Source organism: Rhincodon typus, chromosome 1 (assembly GCF_021869965.1).
Source record: "Rhincodon typus isolate 14 chromosome 1, sRhiTyp1.1, whole genome shotgun sequence".
Taxonomy (NCBI): Eukaryota; Metazoa; Chordata; class Chondrichthyes; order Orectolobiformes; family Rhincodontidae; genus Rhincodon; species Rhincodon typus.
Window position 1 is genome coordinate 33,431,612 of NC_063332.1, and position 22,143 is coordinate 33,453,754.

At 39.1% G+C, this 22,143-nt stretch overlaps 1 protein-coding gene across 11 annotated transcripts in view; it reads right to left on the reverse strand.

Moving 5' to 3' along the window:
• Positions 1–22,143, reverse strand: part of LOC109911130 (transcription factor 4) — a 551,558-nt gene that overhangs the window by 44,060 nt on the left and 485,355 nt on the right. For 9 of the 11 annotated variants that reach the window (XM_048596040.1, XM_048596052.1, XM_048596047.1 and 6 more), the window contains 4 exons: positions 21,079–21,146; positions 18,423–18,501; positions 18,221–18,297; positions 15,428–15,631 (listed from right to left, as the gene is read on the reverse strand). In XM_048596040.1, coding sequence (XP_048451997.1) covers positions 15,428–15,631; positions 18,221–18,297; positions 18,423–18,501; positions 21,079–21,146 — 428 coding nt within the window. The remainder of the gene's footprint in view (positions 1–15,427; positions 15,632–18,220; positions 18,298–18,422; positions 18,502–21,078; positions 21,147–22,143) is intronic. The other 2 variants (XM_048596033.1, XM_048596088.1) reach the window with 1 other exon arrangement.

The following is a 22,143-nucleotide window of genomic DNA, read 5'->3' on the forward strand; positions in this document are numbered from 1 at the left end:
TGGAGAAAGTGAAGTCGCATGGGGTCCATGGTGTACTAGCTAGATGGATAGACAACTGGCTGGGCAATAGGAGACAGAGAGTTGTAGTGGAAGGGAGTTTCTCAAAATGGAGAACTGTGACCAGTGGTGTTTGTGATACACATAAATGATCTGGAGGAAGGTACAGATGGTCTGATTAGCAAGTTTGCAGATGGCACTAAGATTGGTGGAGTAGCAGATAGTGAAGGGGACTGTTGGAGAATGCAGCAGAATAAAGATAGATTGGAGAGTTGGGCAGAGAAATGGCAGATGGAGTTCAATCCAGGCAAATGTGAGGTGATGCATTTTGGAAGATCCAATTCAAGAGCAAACTATATGGTAAATGGAAAAGCCCTGGGGAAAATTGATGCACAGAGAGATCTGCGTGTTCAGGTCCATTGTACCCTGAAGGTGGCAACACAGGTTGATAGAGTGGTCAAGAAGGCATACGGCATGCTTTCGTTCATCGGACGGGGTAATGAGTACAAGAGTTGGCAGGTCATGTTACAGTTGTATAGGACTTTGGTTCGACCACATTTGGAATACTGCGTACAGTTCTGGTTGCCACATTACCAAAAGGATGTGGATGCTTTGGAGAGGGTGCACAGGAGGTTCACCAGGATGTTGCCTGGTATGGAGGGCGCTAGCTATGAAGAGAGGTTGAGTAGATTAGGATTATTTACATTAGAAAGACGGAGGTTGAGGGGGGACCTGATTGAGGCCTACAAAATCATGAGAGGTAATAGACAGGGTGGATAGCAAGAAGCTTTATCCCCCAGAGTGGGGGACTCAGTTACTAGGGGTCACGATTTCAAGATGAGAGGGGAAAAGTTTAAGGGAGATATGTGTGGAAAGTTCTTTACGCAGAGGTGGTGTGTGCCTGGAACACATTGCCAGCAGAGGTTCTAGAGGCGGTCACAATAGCATTTAAGATGTATCTGGACAGATATATGAATGGGCAGGGAGCAGAGGGATACAGATCCTTGGAAAATAGGTGACAGGTTTAGATAATCTGGATCGGCGCAGGCTTAGAGGGCCGAAGGGCCTGTTTCTGTGTTGTGATTTTCTTTGTTCTTATAACAGTAGGGAAGTCTTACTGCAGCTGTATAAGTTGTTGTTGAGACCACATCTGGAGTACTGTGAGGAGTTTTGGTCCCCTTACCTAAGGAAAGAGATCATTTCTTTGGAGGTAGTTCAGAGAAGGCTCTCTAAGATGATCCCTGGTATGAAGGGATTGTCTTATGAGCAAAAGGTAAACAAGTTCGGTCTCATTGGAGCTCAGAAGATTGAGAGGTGATCTCATTGAAAAATATGGGATTCTTCAGCGGCTTGACAGGGTAAATGTTGAGAGGATGTTTTCCTTCATGGAGAGTCTAGGGCCAGGGGCTCAGTGTCAGAATGAAGGGGTGCCAATTTAAGACTGAGATGAGGAGGAATTTCTTCTCTCGGACCGTTGGGAATCTTTGCAGCTCTTTTCCAAAGAGAGCTATGGGGGCAGAGTCCGACGTGTATATTTAAGGCTGAGACAGATAGATTCTTGATCAGTAGAGGAATCAAGGATTATAGGGAAAGGGCAGAAAAGTGGACCAGAGAATGACTAGGAAACCACAGGTCAACAAAGAACCAGTGAAAGTATCTTGAAACTCTGAGAGGTGAATTATGTTTTACTTAACCTGCTTTAGCGTGGTTATTTCAAACACATCGGTATTTATGACTACCAAGAGTTTCACGTATGAGTTCAGTCATAATTTCATAAATTGGAGAAATAGATTGAGAGGTATAATCTTAGACCAATGCATGATGTGGCAGGTCATGAGAACGAACTGCTCTGTGCATCAACAGCAGAATGGTAAATTGGTCTTCATCAAATGGCTCACAGTGAATCAGCAAGCCTGAATCAGAGCACTCGATTTTCAAGATACTGAGTGATGTAACACAGTGTAAGCCTGGTTCCTGCCCTCACCTTGCGTCCATACAAACAGACTTTTCAACAATCATCGGAGTCTGATCAGTGACTCCTAAACCTTTCAGATTTTCCAACCTAAACCGGAGTCACTGAGATCGATAGTGGTGATGCTGCTATTTTGAGGTAACATTAGCACAGATGAAGCGCAGCATTATTTTGATCGGGGTATAATGGATACAATGAGCATTGGGAATTCTCTAGTCAGAGCTCTGAGTAGTTCTGAGGAAGGGTCACCAGACCCGAAACGTTAATTCTGACTTCTTCTTCACAGATGCTGCCAGACCTATTGAGCTTTGCCAGCAATACTGTTTTTGTTCCTGAAAAGTAAATGACAACTTGGGAATGTCATACGTTGATATGAATAGGCTCAATTTCCTCTTCCTTATTCTTGCAGTACCGGGGTCATAATGGGGTGAAGGCCCACGAGCACCAAAAGTCCTGTAATGTCAAACTGTCATTCTTCATGCACAAATCTGAACAAAGAGTTCAGACAAAGAGTCAATGACAAATGAATAGCGCTGAGCTCATAAAAGTAAAATAAAACGAAGAACTGTAGATGCTGAAGATCTGAAACAAAAACAGAAATTGCTGGACAAGGTCATCAGGTCTGGCAGCATCTGTGGAGAGAACACAGAGTTGATGCTTTGAGTCCAGTGACCCTTCTTCAGAATGGTCTGCTTTTGCTTCACGATTGGGATCATGCGGATTTTTAAAATCCCTAACTAGTGCAACCAGACAAACTGTGGCACTATAATTACATTTACGATCTTGGCAGAAATGAACGGTTAATAGCTAAAATCTTCTTGGTTTGACTCAATAACTTGTAGAGAAGAATTTATTGTTTGCTAACTTGGTAGTAGTAGTAGTAGTGGTGGGTGTGGTAAAGATGACAGAAATGCACTCAAAGTTCAGTGAGCGCTACTAATAATCAAATTTCAATTTAGCAAGTGGTTAAACATTAATTCCCCATCACTGGAGTTGTGTTTCACAACAGTCAACAGGCTGTGTGTGCCTGCAGACTAACATTGTGAACGATGGTTAGATATAAAAGAGCATTCAGTTGGCTATCATATCACTGCTTCACTTTAATTCTGAGCAATTAAAGTAAACAATGTTCTAACAAACTGAAAAATGATAAACTATGTCACCAATTGCCATGGTGCTGGCAGCTATGATTTCCATTTCCCCATTAATATGTTCTATATTCTAGGACAAAAACTGCCTCTGGTGGCAAGATCATTCCTAATTGCTAATAAAAACAGCACATTTAATGCCTTATTAAAAGGAAATTTGATGAATGTCAGCTAATTGGTTATTCAAAGATTTCTGTTAAGGATGCTTTATACTTATTGTTGGCCAACATATGTTCAATTTAATATCTATGATTAAAAACAAAGGCAAAAAATACATTTTAATTTATCGTAGCAAATTCATAATACATTAAAGCGATTTTAATTCCATTAGTTGGAATGGGACGAATTTGAACCAAGGTCCCAGAGGTGGAAGACAATATACTAACCTGCTGTTCCAGTATATTTACAAATAGATATTATTTTTAAGCAGGTTTTTTAAAAAAACACAACAACAAACAGGTATTGTATGATTGCAATAGTCACCATTAATACAACCATGAATGATGGTGAATAATTCATTTGCATCTGCAAAAAAAAAAATGAAAACTGCTTTTCCTCTCCTTGTAATCACCCACATTTTTCTTCCAACCTCTAATTCTATATCCATCCTTCTTTGTGTCTTAGCTTGCATTCATTCTATTTCTTTGTATGGCTATTCTGTTGTACTGGGGTTGAAAACTTGTGGTGACTTTATTCTACTTCTTAGTAGAAAATCTTCTGGTTAAGTAAAACAAACAAAGCAAAATAAAAGATTAAAATTACTTTGCATTGGAAATTTTGGACGCATTACACTGTTTTTTGGGGACACTGCTAGAGGGGCAAACCTTGAGAGAGAATCACAGCTTCTACATAAATACCACATTTTCCTAGCTACTAACAGTTCCGATGAACAGTCACCAGACTCCAAATATTAACTCTGCTTTCTTCCCACAGATGCTGAGCTTTGCCAGCAATTTCTGTTTTTGGCAAAGGCTTACAGTGCTGGTAATGGATTTTAGCATCTGATGACGCATTCACTGACTTTAACCACTTGTGTGAGGTCACTGAAATTCTCAATGTACTGCAGCCAGGTATTCAGGACTGGATTCCTAGCATCAATTGCCAGGGCTATCTGGTTCCATTTTTTTCTGAGAGTTTGCAAAGACGATCGATTGGTCGCCTGTGACTAGAAGGCAGCTCCTCTTCTTCACCCACATGGTCAAAGCCTCCACTACAGCATCAAAGCATCTCAGCGCACACTGTCTCCCATGTTCCAATCTTCTGTCTTTCCCAGTTCAAAATCAGAATGACTGATCCATCTGCTGCAATGCACCTCAAATACAAGAGGTGCAGATTGTCTTTAAGTAGCATAGGCTAATGTTAAATGTTACTGGTGTGTCTCAGTTTTTGGACCCTTGTTGAGGTATGTAGCAACTCAAAAGCGTGATTAGCAGTGGGTACGTGCTACCATCATGCAAATTACCTGGCATCAAGAAGTCGGTGTGCTGCCTACACTGGATGCAATTCGCATGGGTGAATTCTGCAGCCTGATCCCATGATCTTTCTCAGGGGCTATGTAATCTAGCCTGCCCTATGACTGTAGTGACTCAATAAAGAACACTGATCACTGCTTTTGAAATTTCACTGGCTTGAAGAAACTCTGACAATAAAGGTACTGCAAATATACAGGTGCATTATATTTCTTAACATTGATGTATTTAAGTCCTTTTCAATTACACAGAGCCATACTTGCAGCACAATGCCCTTATACACACTTCCTTTTTACCAAGCCCAAGGTTTGAATCCAATGCCATCCATGAATAAGGATGAAAGCTTGCCTCTGGTAAGGGCTCTAATTCACATCAGCTCCAACGAGGCCCAAGTTTGCAATGCAGATCTAATTTTGTGATCAGTAGTATAATGGGTGAAGAAAGGAAATGGCACACTGTTGAGAAGTAGTTGAAGTTGAACAAAAGGAGCTTGTATTCTGGCTATGCTGAATCTGATAGAGTACTTGATCCTGACAGTGGATGCAAGAAGTGCAAACACGTTTAATTCTTGGCTGGTGTTGTTCAGTACATACAACAACAAACAAAGGAATAAGAATAGACCACTTAATCGGTTGCGCTTCCTCTAACATTCAGTGTTATCAGTAATCATGGTTGAGCTACTTCCATAGACCTACCTTTGCTTCATATCCCTTAAGAAATTTCATTCCTGGTGAAATCCATAAGTGGTGGAAATCATTCTCTCTGTCCACACTATTTATTCTGCGTAATACATTAAAAATTTCAATGGATTTGCCCATTAAGCTTTATGCATTCAGAAAATACCTTCCTGTTTTGTAATTTAAACTTTGTTCTCACTTTTTCATTCATGAATCAACAATGATACAATACCAACCTTGGGTTAAATCCCCTGCAAAACACAAAATCTTCACTAATATTTGAAAAGAAAAACTGCCTAAACAGTTTATTTTCTCGAATATGTAAATATGTAGTTTGGAACATATCTCCTGGCAATTACGAGACTATGTGGCAGGAAATTCATTTGAACTAAAATGTCTAATTTGGCAATGATAAACTAGCAACATTCAGAAATATACACACAAATTTCAAAAGAAATATTAGACAAGGGAAGAGAAGCAGAAATGCATCAAATTGCTCTAACATGCAATAAGTGTGTTACTGGACTGGTATTCCAAATGAATGGACTAATAGCTCGGAGTTCAAATCCCACCATGTCAGGTTGTGAATTGTAGTTCAGCTTTTTAAAAACTGGTATCAATAATTATGCACACAAAGCTGTTGGAAAAATCTTTCCAATGATGGTAACGGAAAGAAAAATTGAACAAGGTGTAAAACAGGCAGCCAATTTGCTATCACCCCTTTTGCAGCTGTTGATAAAAGGTAAAAGACAAATCTGTTTGCAAATATGAGATGGAATTTCAAAATTTTACTGAGCTAAAAATACATTTGGTTAGCAGCAAGCAATGCTGGGGAATTTATTAAGCATAACTGAGCCAACTGTTTTACACAATTTGAAGAAGAGTAATAACTATTTCTCCACTTAGAGTCATAGATATGTACAGCACGGAAACAGACCCTGTGGTCTAGCTCGTCGATGCCGATCTAATATCTTAAATTAATCTGGTCCCATTTGCCAGCATTTGGCCCAGATCTGTCTAAACCCTTCATATTCATATACCCATCCAGATGCCTTTTAAATATTGTAATTGTACCAGCCTCCACCACTTCCTCTGGCAGCTCGTTCCATACATGCACCACTCTCTGCATGAAAAAGTTGCCCCTCAGGTCCCTTTTAAATCTTTCCCCTCTCAACTTGTGATAACTCAGCTCCCTGAAAGAGCTAACTCAGTTATTTTTCCACACCAGTCATCTTGATGAACTCCTTGCTTCTCAGGGTTAACAAAATATGAACAGGAAAAGAATCTTTGGCTATGAAGTATATTGGATATCCCAAGGATGTGAAAAGCATTACTTTTTCCTGTTTGTTTATGGCTACGTCATCTGCAATCGCTGAGATCTGAACTCCTTTCATGGGTATGGGGGGGGGGAAAAAAATTGGATATACAAATATTTTGTTCTTTCTGAAGTTGCTGTATGCACAAGCAGATGGAAGAATGTGTGCTGAACACAATCAGCAAATTATGTGAATTTGTTGAGACAGCAACTGCATGCTGAACTACTTATTAAGGGTGCTTTCACAAAACACCACAGTGTACAAATAATCTTTAGAGATAGATATCTATTAAATTTACAGCAAAACCAGGTTTGGCTAATTGTACCGAATATATGCTTTTACAATTTTTATACTGATAGAGTCTAGTGCAACACCATCAAAGAGTTGTTCTCTTATTGCCTTTGTGCTGTCCAAAGAAGTCAATGAAACTAAAGTACTTTCTAGAGTATGAAGAAAACAAAATGAAACTGAAGAATGTGTTGAAGAAATTAGTTCCACAAAAGGCAATAGCAGAGACTGGGGCAATGAGCACCTGCTCAGGATCAGGGAATGGTGCACAGTCTATGTGGACGTGAGAAGGAAGGGTAAATTAACTGGGGAAAAGCTATAATCTCAGAGGTTCAAACCTGCCTGCATAGTATATGTCACGGTTTAGAGCACTGAAAACACATCAGAACACAGATCATGACCTAGGTCTAATAAAATTGGCTCCATATGTAACACCCCAAGATCTGTGTAACATTATGTTGAAATAAGTCTTTCGAATACTGAAGCCATTCAAGACTAAAAGTTTAGAGCAAAGTTGATCACTGAAGCACACTGTTCCCTCAGTGAAATTTCAAGTAAAAGCTATCCTGTCAAGTACTCGGATAGATTTATTGGAATAAAGCAAGATCTTAGAAATGGCTAATAAACACAATTAAAAGAAGGGGAAAGAAAAAAGCACTTTGAGCTCTTCCAGCATACTTGTCATTCTTGCTAAAGAAACAGCAGTCCTTCTAACCCTCGTGTGAATTGAATCAGTCTGTGCAGACTTTGCACTTGTTCCCAGGCACCTGCTTTAGTAATGACCTCAGCTCCCCAGTCTCAAGTCAGACTGTCACCCAAACAGCTTTACAAACAGAGCCCAGCTGTTTCTCATCTCCAATGCAGAAAATCGCAGCAAACCCAGAGAGCAACTTTGTTTTTCATTAGTGACCACCATTTGCAAATAGCCTCCCTTACTCTCTACCAGGAGCTTTTTTTTAATGAAAAATGGTTTTAAGAAATTAAACTAAAATTATATCAATTTAATAATTGCTTAACAATTCAATAGTATCAGATGAGTGGTAAATAAATTGTTTATGGGATTGATTCCTGGGATGGCATGACTGACTGCACAATGAGAAACTGGATCGATTAATACTAAATTCACTGGAGTTTAGAAGAATGGTTGTTGGCGGGGGGTGGGGGGTGTGTGGTTATATAGAAACTTGTAAAACTGTAACAGGACTTGACATGATAAATGCAGGAAGGATGTCCATGATCACCAGGAGTCACGGTGCAAGGATACATAGTCGGCTATTTGGAATTGAGATAAGGAGATACTCCTTCACCCATAGAGTGAAGAGCGTGTGGAATTCTTTGGCACAGAAAGTGATTGAGGCCAAAACATTGAATGCTTTCAACAAGGAATTAGATAAACTTCTAACAGCTAAAAGGATCAACGGGGTTGAGGAGAAAGTGGGAACATTGTATTGGATGAGATCAGCCATGATCATGCCGAATGGTGGAGCAGATATGAAGGGTGAATGGTTTACTCCTATTTTCTACGAAAAGCAGTATTAGTTCTTTTTGAAAAGTACAATTCTGAATTTGTAAGACTGATTTATCAGTTATCTCCATCCGGTAAACTGTGGGATGGTCTGCGTAAGTTGTTGTTGTGCTCAGTTATGTAAAAGTCAATCAATAACTTTGAAGCTATTTCATTGGAGATGAAATGCTTTCAAATATCCTTAGAATGCACTTAAGGTCCTATATCAATGCACATGTTTACTTGGGAAGAAGAAGTTGACAAGGGTGCTGTTTAATACCCGTCCCTTTCAATGCCTATGTAGAAGTAATGATCATAGAAGCAACTGAAGAAGAGTGTGGCATTAAGATTGAAAGCAAATAACAACTACTCACTAAATTTGCTGATGACCAAGCAGTTGTAGCAAACACTGAAGTAGGAAGTAGAACTACTTACAAGAACTAGTGGATAGACTAGTAACAGCAGGCATGAACTTATGAAAGTGAACCCTGGTAAAACCAAAAAGCTTCATATTTCAAAATCACCAAGAAATATTCATACATCATAAAATGATGATAACTAGAACAGGTGCGAGAATTTAAGTACTTGAGAAGTGTAATATCTGCAGATGGAAGGTGTAGCAAAGAGTTCAAGTTCCATTTGCTCTGATGTGCCATAATATGCCTGAACAGGTCGATGACACAAAAAATAAAGAACAAGAAAAAAAATGAGAAAGACTGCATTTGGCAAGAAGAGGTGGCTGCTAACTGTAAAAAGCTTGATTTGGAAAGTCGTTTTGTATAACTGTGAGGCAACACCTGACAAAGAGGAAGACACCAACTTGCTGAACAGCTTTAAATGTGGATTTGGAAGAGAATGGAAAGGTAAATTTGCCAAAGAAAAGAAAAACAAAGAACTGCTGTGGAAAATGCTGCTTAAGCTGCTACATATATAATAGTGGTAATGAGGAACACGGTTTGATGAACAAATGTTTTCAGTTTAGCATGAAGCAAGTCAAAACTAATCTTGGCATCAATAAATCATTAAATAATATGCATTTCAGAGTATGAAACCAAACGAATTTGCATTTTCAAGTTTACATGAGAGAGTGAAAGAAAGGAGGAATGAATGAAATTAAGCACAGTCTGACAACTGGAGATACACACCGCATATAAATATTGTATCTGTTATTCCTCTATCTTGGCTCTCATAAATAACAAACAACATAAAAATAAGTAGCATCATTACAAAAATAACAGCTATCCTGGTACCATGTAATCTTGTCCTAAATCTCAGCAATACATCTTCAGAATTGTGACCATGATGACAAAGCCTGCTTTCACAACACAACATAAGATCTCTTTGTTCTAAATTAAAAACAGGGCTCATTACATTACAGACAATCGTCAAACTCTAACGTGAAACTGAACTTCTTTCAATGTGTCATGGTGTTTAACCAAGGGAGTTGGTGAAGCTCTTCTCAATTTGCACTCCTTCAAATTATGGCCTCTACTGCATACCAGATTTTCGTTGTACCTGCATCCATGCTTTTACTTCAGCTTTCTAGGCCCTAAACTCAGAATTTCCACCCCTATATTGCTCCATCTCATTTTTTCTTTTTTAAAATGAACATCTTCAACCAATGTTTTGGTTACATATCCTAATATCTCCCCATATGGACACGTGTTAGATCTAGTTTGGTATTGTTCCTATGAAAATCTTTGGAAATTGCCTCCATCTATTTTATTACTTTCAGCCTTCCATCTGAAATTCACAATTAACAAAAGAGCACAGTGGAGTTTGTTAGAAGAAAAGATAGGCAAAAATTAATGCCGTGTGCAGTGTTGCCACTTCTTGACAGTGATACCTTGCTATATTTTGAGAACTATACAAACCAATAAATCACTAAAGTGTAAATACACATACTGAATTTGTTTATAAAGCAGAACACAGTAGAATTTTAGAAAATATATGTTTTGCAGCTTTGCAGTAATTTTAACTCTTTAGGTTTAATGCAAAATTCTGGAGAATTACAATCTTGTTTAGCATTTCGATGGAAGGAATAGGCTAACTCAATTTATTTATCAATTTTTTTTTGTCTGAATTGTTTTTCCCTTTACCTGTTTCAATGAGCTTTCTTTTTCCCCTCACCTAGTCATTCATTAAGCTACACACAGCCTGACTATGATCATCACAGTTAACTAGAGAACTTAAAAACTGATCAAAGAGCCTGCCATGTATCATGTTCTCAAATGACTGCAGAAGGCACAACTGAGTGGATCACTCATGAATTTCAGGGTTGTACGATTGTGTCTAGTAATTGTGTACAATGGCCAAATGATGGAAAGAGGGCTTGAAACACAAAACTAAACCCACAACCATGCAAAGGCATAAAGGTCCTGTTTATACAGCGATCACTTGTTAGCTACTTTATTTCCCATAGAAACAACTAAATAATAAGATGATACCAGTTCAACTAAAGATTTACAATTAAACAGACAGCTCAGTCTTCCAAATGTTCATTAAGATTACACGATTTCAAAATTCTCTCTTTTTTAAAAAATAAACATAAGCTGGCATATCCATTTTACCGCATTGGTAGTAAAATCCATTTTTTTTTCTAAAATTCGACTTTGTTCTGCTTTCTAAACAGATTCAGCCAAATGCACACTTCCATTTTAAATAATCTGCTGCTCTGTGCGGTCTCTTAACTGAGAGAATATCATACATTAGAAAATATCCCATGAACTATTACTCAGCCAATGTGTTGTTTTGCGTCAATGCAAAACTTGGACTTTATAAAGATGGAGAATGACTGGCTAAATAATTTCAAAATGTGGATTTGGAGGAGAATGGGAAGAACTTAATGGACAGAAAATGTAACAAAAGTAGTACTGTGCAGAATGGACAAACAAAAGAAGTTGCTTGAAAATCATTAGGAAAAGGCAAAAAGTAATGAGGAGGTCACATTTTTAAGAAGAAATGGAATTGTGGATGAATGATTTCAAGGGAAAAAGAAGAGGGACAGGGATGAAGAGAACATCAAAGTCAGATATCTTGAAAATTGAAGGAAGTTATTGGCAAATTAAAAGAATGGCACAGGATACAGAAATATAGAACAACCACTGACAGACAAGAAGCTGCCTCTGAACAGAGTACTTGGTAATGATGAATGTGTGCCAGTTTTGTTAAAACTCTTGCTTTGCAAAATGTTGAGTGGTTAAGCGTTCTAATTGTTGTGGTAGTAAGAGAAGGTAAATTTCTGCTGTAAAATTAACTCAACCTGGGCTTTGGCTTGAAGCTGCAAATAGAAAGGGCCATTCTTTATGGCTAGCCACAGAGTCCTCTCTGCAGGATAGGTGGAGAGAGCTGGGCACTGAAAGCAAAGCTCCTTACCACATTAAATTCTCTAATTATAATACCAATAGATTAACTGCGCTGATTAAAGAGAAGCTCGCACTTTAATGATACAACGTGGCAACATGTAAACAGACCATTTTAGGACAACACATTAATAAATATCTGCCACATAAAACAAACACAGCTGGAACTGATGTGTGCCTGCTAATCATATGCGTGGAAGATAGTCTAAAGGCATTGTTTACAAAGCAATAAAACATAAAGGGTATGGGGGTGTGCAATGAGGGAAAGATCCTCCCACCGTCTGGTTGGTAACATGTGTTTCCACTACTAGCCACCCACTGTTACTTTACTGACAAGAATTTGGCTTCATCTTTATGACCTGTTTCAAGTACTAAAATCCCAAAATGTGGAAAGGATTAGCATCTTTCGCCCAGAATTTTCTTTTTTTTGAAGTTGATTTCTACCATCGGGATGGAAAGCATCATCTGGCCCAAACCAGCTTTAAAGTGACCATGCACAGATGCTGTTTCCACTTACCTTTGCAATTAACTTAGGTCATTAGCTTCCATGGAAAAAAAAATTCCTGCAACTTTCACGAGCTATCCCATTTCAAAAACAAAAAAATGCATGTTTTCTCCCCTACTCTCTAGCCCCAGAAAAACACCTTGGACCATGACCTAGTTCCTTCATTAATTGATATTAGAATAAAACACTTTGGCAACAGTCTTTAATGATTGCAAACTGCTGATGTGAAGCCAACTGCAAAATTTTTGGCAACTGACCTAAAGTGGTCGAATTTTTTTTTGCTAAATTCCTTCTTTCCTCTTCTGAAGGCACTGACTCAAGATGAAATGTCGTTCAATAAGTGCCAGCAGTCCTCCAACCAGGATTGATATACAAGGTTGTATTGAGTGTCAGCAGGCTATTTGACCTTGGAAGGCATCAAAGCTGAGCTTATTTTGACCCTCACTCAGTATCAATACTTGCATGCATTTTACAACTGAGGTTGCTTAGGAGCAATTAAAGCAAAGACCCCTGCAGATTCAGCCCATGTCCAGTATTACAATACTGGAGCATAATGTTGCCTACGCTGAGATCAGCTAATGCAACACAGATTGGAAACTGAACCAGAGTTCTTGTGGTTTGTAAGGCTTAGTACCACACTACGCGGCTTAGTACTATACCGCATGCACCCTCCTCCATTTCATTTGAAACTACATATTTTTGCCTTTTGAATGTCTACAGAATGTGGTATTTTCAGGCTCTGTTGCTACGCTGAGGTCTAAGCAGTGACAACTGGTTAGCAAATCTTCGCCTTGTGCGTAGTATTTGCTGATGATTCTGGATATCTGCATCAAAGGGGAGCTTAATCCACCTCAAACTAAATGCAAATATGCAAACATCTCCCTTTTTTATCTCCCAGTCCAAAAAAAGGTGGGTGCCACCCTATTTTTAGAGAATATGGGAGAATGCAGGTTTTAACCATTAATGTAGTAAGCACAATATTTGTGACTCTTCCATCCTTGCTGCGTAGGAAGGTATTAACTAGAACAAAAGGATCTCATCCAAATCCAGTGGTTGACTAAAACATGGTCAATGATGGAGGAATGGGAGCACATTTCCCGCTTGTGCACTCAAAAAAAAAAATATTGATTTTGAGAGATGGGAATGAGGGTAAAGGAAATGGTTAATTTTGGTATTGACAAAATGCAACAGAGAGCAGAGGAAAAATAAATGAGAACTGATGTGATGTTCAACTCACATCAAAACAAGCACTTGCACTCAAACAAGTTAATGCACCAGTTCCTAACCTTGCACAAGTGAACATGTGTTATGTAGCAAGAAGGATCTGCCACCCCCAGTGTGCTAATCTCCATGTTAAATTAATTTTAAACTGTGGCCCCTGTTAGTAGATCCTCCCATGAGAAAAAACATCATCCCAGCAGCTACCTTGTCATGCCTCCTCAGAATCTTGCATTTTTCAATAGGATTCATTACAATCAAAGCAATCAAATTCAACTAACAGAATCCTGACTGACTCAACCATTTTTCTTATGGTAACTCCTTCAGCCCGGGAATCAATTAGTGAATCTTCTCTGAACTGTTTTTACTGCAAGTATATTCATCCTTAACCAAAGAGTCCAGCATTCTACACACAGCATTCTGGGTGTGGTCTCAACAATGCCCTTTTCAGCTACAGAAAAGTTTTCCTACTTTTGCACTCCACACCACCCCTCGCTACTAATAAAGGTCAACACTCAATCTGCATTCTTTAGTATTTGCTGTACCTGCATGCTAATATTTTGTGATTCATGTAATAGAACACCCAGATACCTCACAACAGCAGCACTGTCAAGTCTCTCTTCTTTTAAACAATGTTCTGCTTTTCTATTCTTCTTGCCACAGTAGACGAGTCTATACATTATACTTTTCACCCACTCGCTTTCAGAACTGATCCGTATGTCTTTGTGGACTCCTTCACTCTATTCACAATTTAGTCTGTTATCTATCTTTGTGCCATCAGCAAATTTAACAAGCCTACATTCGATGCCAAGCTGTCAGACTGGCAATCATCTCTCAGCAACTGAATGCTGGGAACTGTTGAGTGCTTTTTTTCTGATCTCAGGAACAGTGACACCTTAAAGAGCTGCTGGCCAATTAGACGCGGGTGCAGTCGTCACTGCTGGAACTCCAGGGAATGCCAACACAGAGGGTCCCAGAGTAGAGCTAAGTCTAGGCTGTCGCTGGGGCAAGGAAGGCTGGCCCATGCACATGGGATGGGGGTGCTGCATTAAAAGGCTGGTAAAGCGGGGGATCGGTGTGAGGAGAGTAGATGGGGAGGGACGTGCCTCCAAGGGGTAGAGTGGGCAAACAAAGGAGGATCACGCCACAGTTTCGCAATACCCAGAGCTTCAGGGTTTTCCCACATCGCAATGCATTCTGCCAGCTGTGGGCAAAACAGCAATGGAGCTGGATGGGTAGGTAGTAAGTCACCAATTAATCGTAACCCCACACCCTCACTAATATCCAACACGAGACCTAGACCCCATTGTACCCTCCGTCTGAATTTGAGAGCGGTCAAAGCTGGGTGGTTGGGGAGACGGAAGGCAGCTATACCCTGGACTTTGAGTACACCACTCCCGCCCAACTCACCCCTTCTTTACCCTTGTGCATTTATGTATTAAATCCAACATGCTGGTGACCTTGTTGTGGCTTTGTTCATCTGCAAATCTACTTCCATGGGATTACATATTTAAAAATACAGGAGTCATGGTTCATTCATATTTTTCAGCATTCCTTTTCTGGTTTCTTTTTCCCCACTCACTGCAACCCACACCCACCAATCAAAAATTAGCTCACATTAGCACATATTAGACTGATGCAGGATTAAATATTTTGAACACTGAGTTATCGTTTTGCATTCAAATTGTGACCAAATGGCTGAAAATTCTCTTTCTATAAATGTGAATTTAATAGATTATGGCAAGTGTTATCTTTGCAAAACAAAGTACTCCCAACACCGAGTTGGATCAGATAATATTTTGGATGAAGTAAATTTTTTTTTAGGAAAAAAAAGAGTTAAAGTCAGTTTGCAAGGGCTTGCGGTCCATATGTATTTGCTGGAAAATAACGAAGCATAGGCACGTGTCATTTATTTAAATTCTCAAATACCAACAATTCATTTTCAGGCAGCTGTCAATGCTGATGTCTTACCATTAAAGTATGTCGGTTAGCTGACAGCAAGCCTGTCCCATATCCTGATGCCAAGCCTCCCATAGGTCCGTTATGTGATGCTCCTATTAAACTGTGCAAGTCACTATGGCTACCTGGCATGGCTGTAGATGGCCCCACTGCATGATTTCGCAGGACATGAATGGCATCATCCAATCTTTCCAAGCGGTCTTCAATTCGGGTTTGCTAAAAATAAGACAGTTAGTAATCATATCGCATACAAATATTTGCAACCATTTCACACAGTGGCAAAAGTTTTGCTTCATTCATGATTTCTCTACCTCTAGACTGGAATATTCCAAAGCATTTCTGGTGACCCAGATTCTACCCTCTGGACTTGAGCTCATCCAAATCTCAGATGTCCAAATGCTAACTCCCACTAAATCTTTTTCATCACTCATTCCTATGCTTGCCCAGGTACATGGTTCTCTGTAAATCAATGCCTTTATTTTAAAATTTTCGTCCTTTTTTTTCTCCAAATTCCTTCATGGACCTTGCCTCTTTATCTCTGTAATCCCACCAAACTCATAACCCTCCAATATAATCTAATTCTGGCAAGTTACACATCCTAGATTTTAATCACTTCATCATTGGTGGCCAACCCTTTAGTTTCCTAGTCACTATGCTCTGCAGAACCCACCCTCATCTCTCCACCTCTCTTCTCTGCTAAGGCACTTCTTAAAGCCTACCACTTTGACCAAGCTTTGGCCATCTGATCTAACATCTCCTTATGTGACTTTTATGTCATACTTCTTTTATATTGCCCCTTTAAAGTGCCTTGGAATGTTTCATTATGTTAAGGCAATGAAAATGTTGTTACTATACCCTAAAACATTTCAAACGTGTCAAAAAATTGCCATCACAAAGATAACTCAACCCTTTCATTGTTATAAAAGCAATATGTCACTTTGCAGATTTGGAGAATACATTCAAGACGTAAGGAAACCAATAGAACAGTATGCTGCAAGAAATAATATTGCATAATTAATGAGCGATTCTACCAAGACCTTTTTTTAAATTCAGTGTTGTTTCCCTCCTGGTTCTGAGTAACAGGTTGCTTAAAATATAAGTAACCAGTCCACTGTTTGCTTAGTCTGAACTATTACATAGCTAAAGCAGTTGTCTTGTTTAAGATGGAATACTGATGGCAAGTGATCGATTAGCTCAGTTTACTGGTTAGTGATGCAGAGTGGTGCCAACAGCATGGGTTAAATTCCTGCACTGGCTGAAGTTATCATCATAAAGGACTCTCCTTCTTAACCTTTCCCCTTGCGTGAGGTGTGGTGACCTCCAGGCTAAACTAACACCGGTCGTCTCTCTCAGAGACAGCAGCCCTCTGGTTCAGTATGAGTACGGCGACTTTTACTTCACCGAACACTGACAGGAAACTTGAGCCAAAATTCTGAAATATGAGTATGCAAGTACATACTAATCACCAGATGACCTTGATAAATGTAGTAACATTCCTAAACGCGAACTGCAAAGGAAATTATTTTCCATTTCTCAAGCTAAAAAATATTTTAAAGTGAAGCAATAGTTTGCAATTTTGGACAATGAGGAACTTGGAAATACCACAACATAAATAACAACTGTTAAAATTTACAACTTATTTGACTGAGCTCTGTGTAGGATGTCAGTGTCGAAGAATGAAACACTTCGGCTACAACACCCAACGTTAACTCAAAGTCAATTTTCCGAATGTCTATGCCCCATGAGTGGGTATAAATAGCTGGAAAACGGGCAGAAATGCAGTACATTATATAATGCTTCAAATAAATTTCAGTGGTTCTGGAATGCTCACCACTTTCCCAACTATTGCATTTACATTATACCTCAAAATTTTCATTCAGATGCCTGTTTAAGGGGCAGTAGCACAGTTGGCATGTTACTGGATGAATACTATAGTAGACCAAACAATAATCCAGGGATCATTCACAATTCCTTTGAATGTATTTGTTTGTGGAATAAGAAAAGCATACACGGGATCAGGTTCTACACAGTAATTTCAGAACCGGAATTTTAAGAGGATCCGGAAATCAAAAGTGAAAATGTGATTTAAAAAAAGAAATCTACTGAATTGTCACCTCTTGTTCTTCTCCAGATTTATTCTGCCTCTCATTACAGTTCAACTCCAGCATCTCAGGAACCAATCTACTGAACTTTTGCTAATCTATTGAACCTTTGCTGTACTGCCTCCTATGCAAGTGTATCCTTAAGAATGTCCATATTGAACTCTGTGCCACACAGGGCATGAAATTAGCAAGGATGCCTAGGAGAGCCTGGGACCCACAATTTCCACTGCTAGAAATTATACCACAAAAAGGAGGGCGTAAGTGAAATTGCTCACAATCTCTTTGAATATAGTTGCTCGTGGAAAAAGGAGAGTGTCCTACCCCCTTATCTCATACTCGCCTTATCAGCTACACACTTTCAAAACTTTTCATGTTAGTCTAATTTTCAACATAGAAAATATAAATTTTGAAGGAGGAAAATGCCACATTATTCCAACAAATATATACATACTACAGAACTCAATTGTTCCCAGACAGCTAAATGTTGAAAAATGCTACAACTTTGCTCCACCTGAAGCTTTCTAAATACAGAAATCTACTGAAGACTTGATGTAATTTAATGAGAGAGAAAGACATACATCTATTTATCCCCAAAAAAGCAACAGGGAAGATATTTCAAAGGCACTGCCAGATTCAGTGTGTAAATGGAATAAATTAGTTTTATTTTGATAGCATATTGTTGCATTTTTGTTCTCAGACCTACCAAAGAGTGAAGTGGGCCTTCGTAATTGGGAGAAGATGGACCCTGGCCTCCATTTCTGGACCACACAGAGGTACCTGCTAAAAACAGAGATCAGGGTTAAATGCATGGTGTTTCCGGTCAAGACACAAGAGGGAAAGAAAAATGCCAAACACACACACACATTGACATTCAACTTGCCTGAAAGACTGGTGGATTATTTTACCTGTGAGGGTTGGCGGAGATCCAACAGGCGTTGATGGAGTTGAAGGGAAACTGTTGTTAGTGTGGTCGGGTGAGTAGATCTAAAATACAAGCAGGAATATTTTTGTATTAGCAGGACACTAAGTCTAATCATCACAGTTCAATTATACATTGTGCTGGCCATTCTATTTCCACCATAATAATCGCTTATTTGTCTTTTAACACTCTGTAAATTATCACCCCATTTATTCCACTGTTGAGCATTTTACATTCGTTGCAAATTTACAGTTGCCTTGCAGTAAAATTCCAAAAACTGAAAGATGCGAGTTGTTTTCCAACCTAGTACAGCTTAAAGTGCAACTTAAAACATGGATTTCAAATAGGTCACAAAGAAAAGAGCATGCGATAGAGCTAATACAAATATTTAATTTCTGTGTCAGTTTAGTGCAATGTTTGGTCACGTACAGCACAGAATGCCATTAAGCCTGTTACTTGTATGACAGCCTTCCAGGGAGCAATCTGGTCAGTCCCACTACTATGCTCAGTATCTATAGTCCTGTAGATATATTTCCATCAAGTGACTGCTTAATTTCCTTTCATAATCGTTGGTTGCTTCAACTTCCACCACACTCACAGGCATCACTATCCAGCTCATTACCACTTGTGCAGAAAGTTTCTTCTTCACATTCCCCTGCATCTCTTGTCAAAAATCTAAAATGTACACTCCCAAGTTCTTCAACCATTAGTGAATAAGAAGTTTTCCTTGTCTATCTTATCAACGCCTTTCATAATCTTTTCTTTCTCTATCAAATCTGCCCATAACTAACTTTGCTCCAAGAAGTACACTGCCAGCCTTTCAACCTGATCATGCCACTAAACCAGCCTCCTCCTTGTAAAGATTCTGATCAATCTGCTCTGCACCCTTTAAAAGACCTGTATGTTTTTCCTAGACAATGGTGACTAGAGTATGGTGACTAGAGCAGGCTGGAGTAACTGAACTGGGGCTTAAAAGTGCTTTTTATAGGTTCAGTGTAACTTGCCTCCTTTTTCAATCGATGCCTCCTATTGAAAATGCCCAAGTTCCCATTTGCTTTTCTAACCACTCTCGCAATATACCTAAAATAAAACATACGGCTGCAGATGCTGGAGATGTGAAACAAAAACAGAAATTGCCGGAGAAACTCAGCAGGTCTGGCAGCATCTGTGGGAAGAAAGCAGCGTCAGAAAATTTTGAGTTCGGCGATTCTAAAGAAGAGTCACTGGACTCGAAATATTAACTCTGCTTTCTACCCACAGATGCTGCCAGATGTGCTGAGTTTCTCCAGCAATTTCTGTTTCTCTCTCAATATACCTGTTGTACATATTATTTTATATACACACTCTTACCACATGAAGAGTTGGACCTTAAATACTGTATGTTGGGAAGTGAGTAGGGGAGGAGCAATCAGACTAAGTACAAATGGTGGAAATTCTGTCTTCAGGACAATTCATGCAGATCTCCAATCAGTACAATCTAGGAATTCATGCAGAGCTTTAATATGTTAAAGCGGTGATAGCATTCATCAGTGCTGTTGTCCTTCCCTCTTCTAACGTCCATATTACAGATATCTGATATAAGTGGGCCTATTTCTTAACCAAAACTTTCTTGGAGATGCACAAGTGTTAGATTGATGTAAGCATTCCCTGTAATGGAATGGTCAGACCCTAATGTACTGCCCATTGATCATATGTTCCTTAAAATTCATAATTTGGTCTGGATGCATCACACACACGCTTAATCTGCTGGATAGGTATTCAGAAGTTTGACTGTCTGTTTCAGGCAGAAGTCCTGCAGAATTCTTGCCAATTAGCACCAATACAATAAATGCTACACTTATAGCTCAGAATAAGCACACAAACACTGCTGACCAACTTAGATGCTAAGTATTGGATGCTTGCAAAATGGACACAACAACATGAGTTGAGATCATTACCTTTCCAGAGGGGCACAGCTAAGATTGGGGAAATTAGCAGACAGGAAGTCACTGAGTATAAACCATGTCTCACTACACAGTGGAGCAATCTGTTGACACAATAACAATGTGTACTCCATTCTAAGTTTCACAATCATGCTTTCATCAACCTCTGCTTTTCTCCCCCCAAAGACATTTATTTCGAAAGTGAAATACCCTATGAACATTTCATCACCATGCTTTTCTAAAACTCAGAGATAAAGTATTTTCTTGTTTCTATCTCTTGGAGTTAAAAAATAAACACTGCTTTACAAAAGAAAACTCCAAGCGCTAAAGTGCCAAACTGGTTTAAAATCCAACTGGGCAAAACTCATCTTCCCAGGTCAGGTCTCTTTGGATGCTAGCATCAAGAAGTCCAGCTAAATGTTGCAATTGCATTTATTATGCCAGGTAGCCGCTGCGGCTGTCTTAAAAACAGATTATGCCCTTAAAAACAAATCCAAATCCTATCCAGACAGCCAAGAAGTTTGGATTAAATTGGCTGTGCCCGTAAGTAATCATGTTTAAGAACAGCCAAGACTGTCTCAAGTATTTTGAGGTGCTACATAAACATACATAAGATAAACATGAAAATGTACACATGCATTTAAGTTAACTTTTACCATTCACAGCCTTGCCCCTTTCCACACAAAAGGAAGATAAGTGGACAATAGTCTCTCCACTTACTGATGCAAGTGCTTTACCCAGTGCATCGCCAGTCTGTGAGCTGCCAGTTGGCGCTGCTGCTCTGGTTACTAGAAGCAAAAAAAAAAATCAAATTAGGTCACAACCTGCAGAAACATTCCAGCATAACATTTTACTTATCAGGAGAAAAAAAGCCCATGTCATAGGGCTGTGGAAAACTGCCAGATGACATCACTAATGTTGAAATGTAATAGTATCGGTTTTATTCCACACAGATGGACTATTAGGTGGAGAGAAAACTGTCAAACACTGAGACTTTCACAGTTTCTACGTTTTAGGTCTTAGCAGGAATTCCAAGCGAGTTGTGAATGCCCTTGTCCTTTACTGATTAAATTACTGATTGAATACCATCAGGCATGTCAGAAGATACTGGTGCTTACACAGCCCAAAAACAGCTGCTCCTTTCTATTTAAGTTAGCAGTGAGAGATATAAAGACAGAATGAGGATAGGTCCCAGCATGCTCAGTTCAGAAAGCAAAAGTCTGAAGAGCGGCAAGCACTTATGAAGGTTACACTTCTGATTCTAAAGGCACAAAGAGACAGTTCTTTTTGTGCCTGTTTTCACATGGCAACTGGCTAAAGTTATCAGAGCAAATCTCTTGCTCAAAATCAGGATATGTCTTTTAGACAAAAGGAAATTAGATTCTTGAAGAAGAGGGCTATTAAAGTGCACTGAAGCTAGCAACCGAGAAAAATTAAAACATGGTGGTTCATGCAGACAGCAGCACTGATGAGTCTAGTGTCCAGCTTCTGTGTCTAAATTCTATGATTTTCTACATCTGGAGAAAGTGTGATCTAGTATTTAAGTGAAGTCATTAAGGCAATAACATAAGCACAAACATAAAGCAACTACATTAAATGCTTCTAGAGTATATTGATATGTATACATATAAATACATAAAATGAGATATTTGTACATAACTTGTTTAAAGATGATGTCCAGGAGTGAACGACAGCACACAGTTTGTATCAATGGGACATGAACTTAATATTCAAACTGCATAGGGCATTCAACAGCAATGTTGCCCATCTGTATTTCTGTTCATT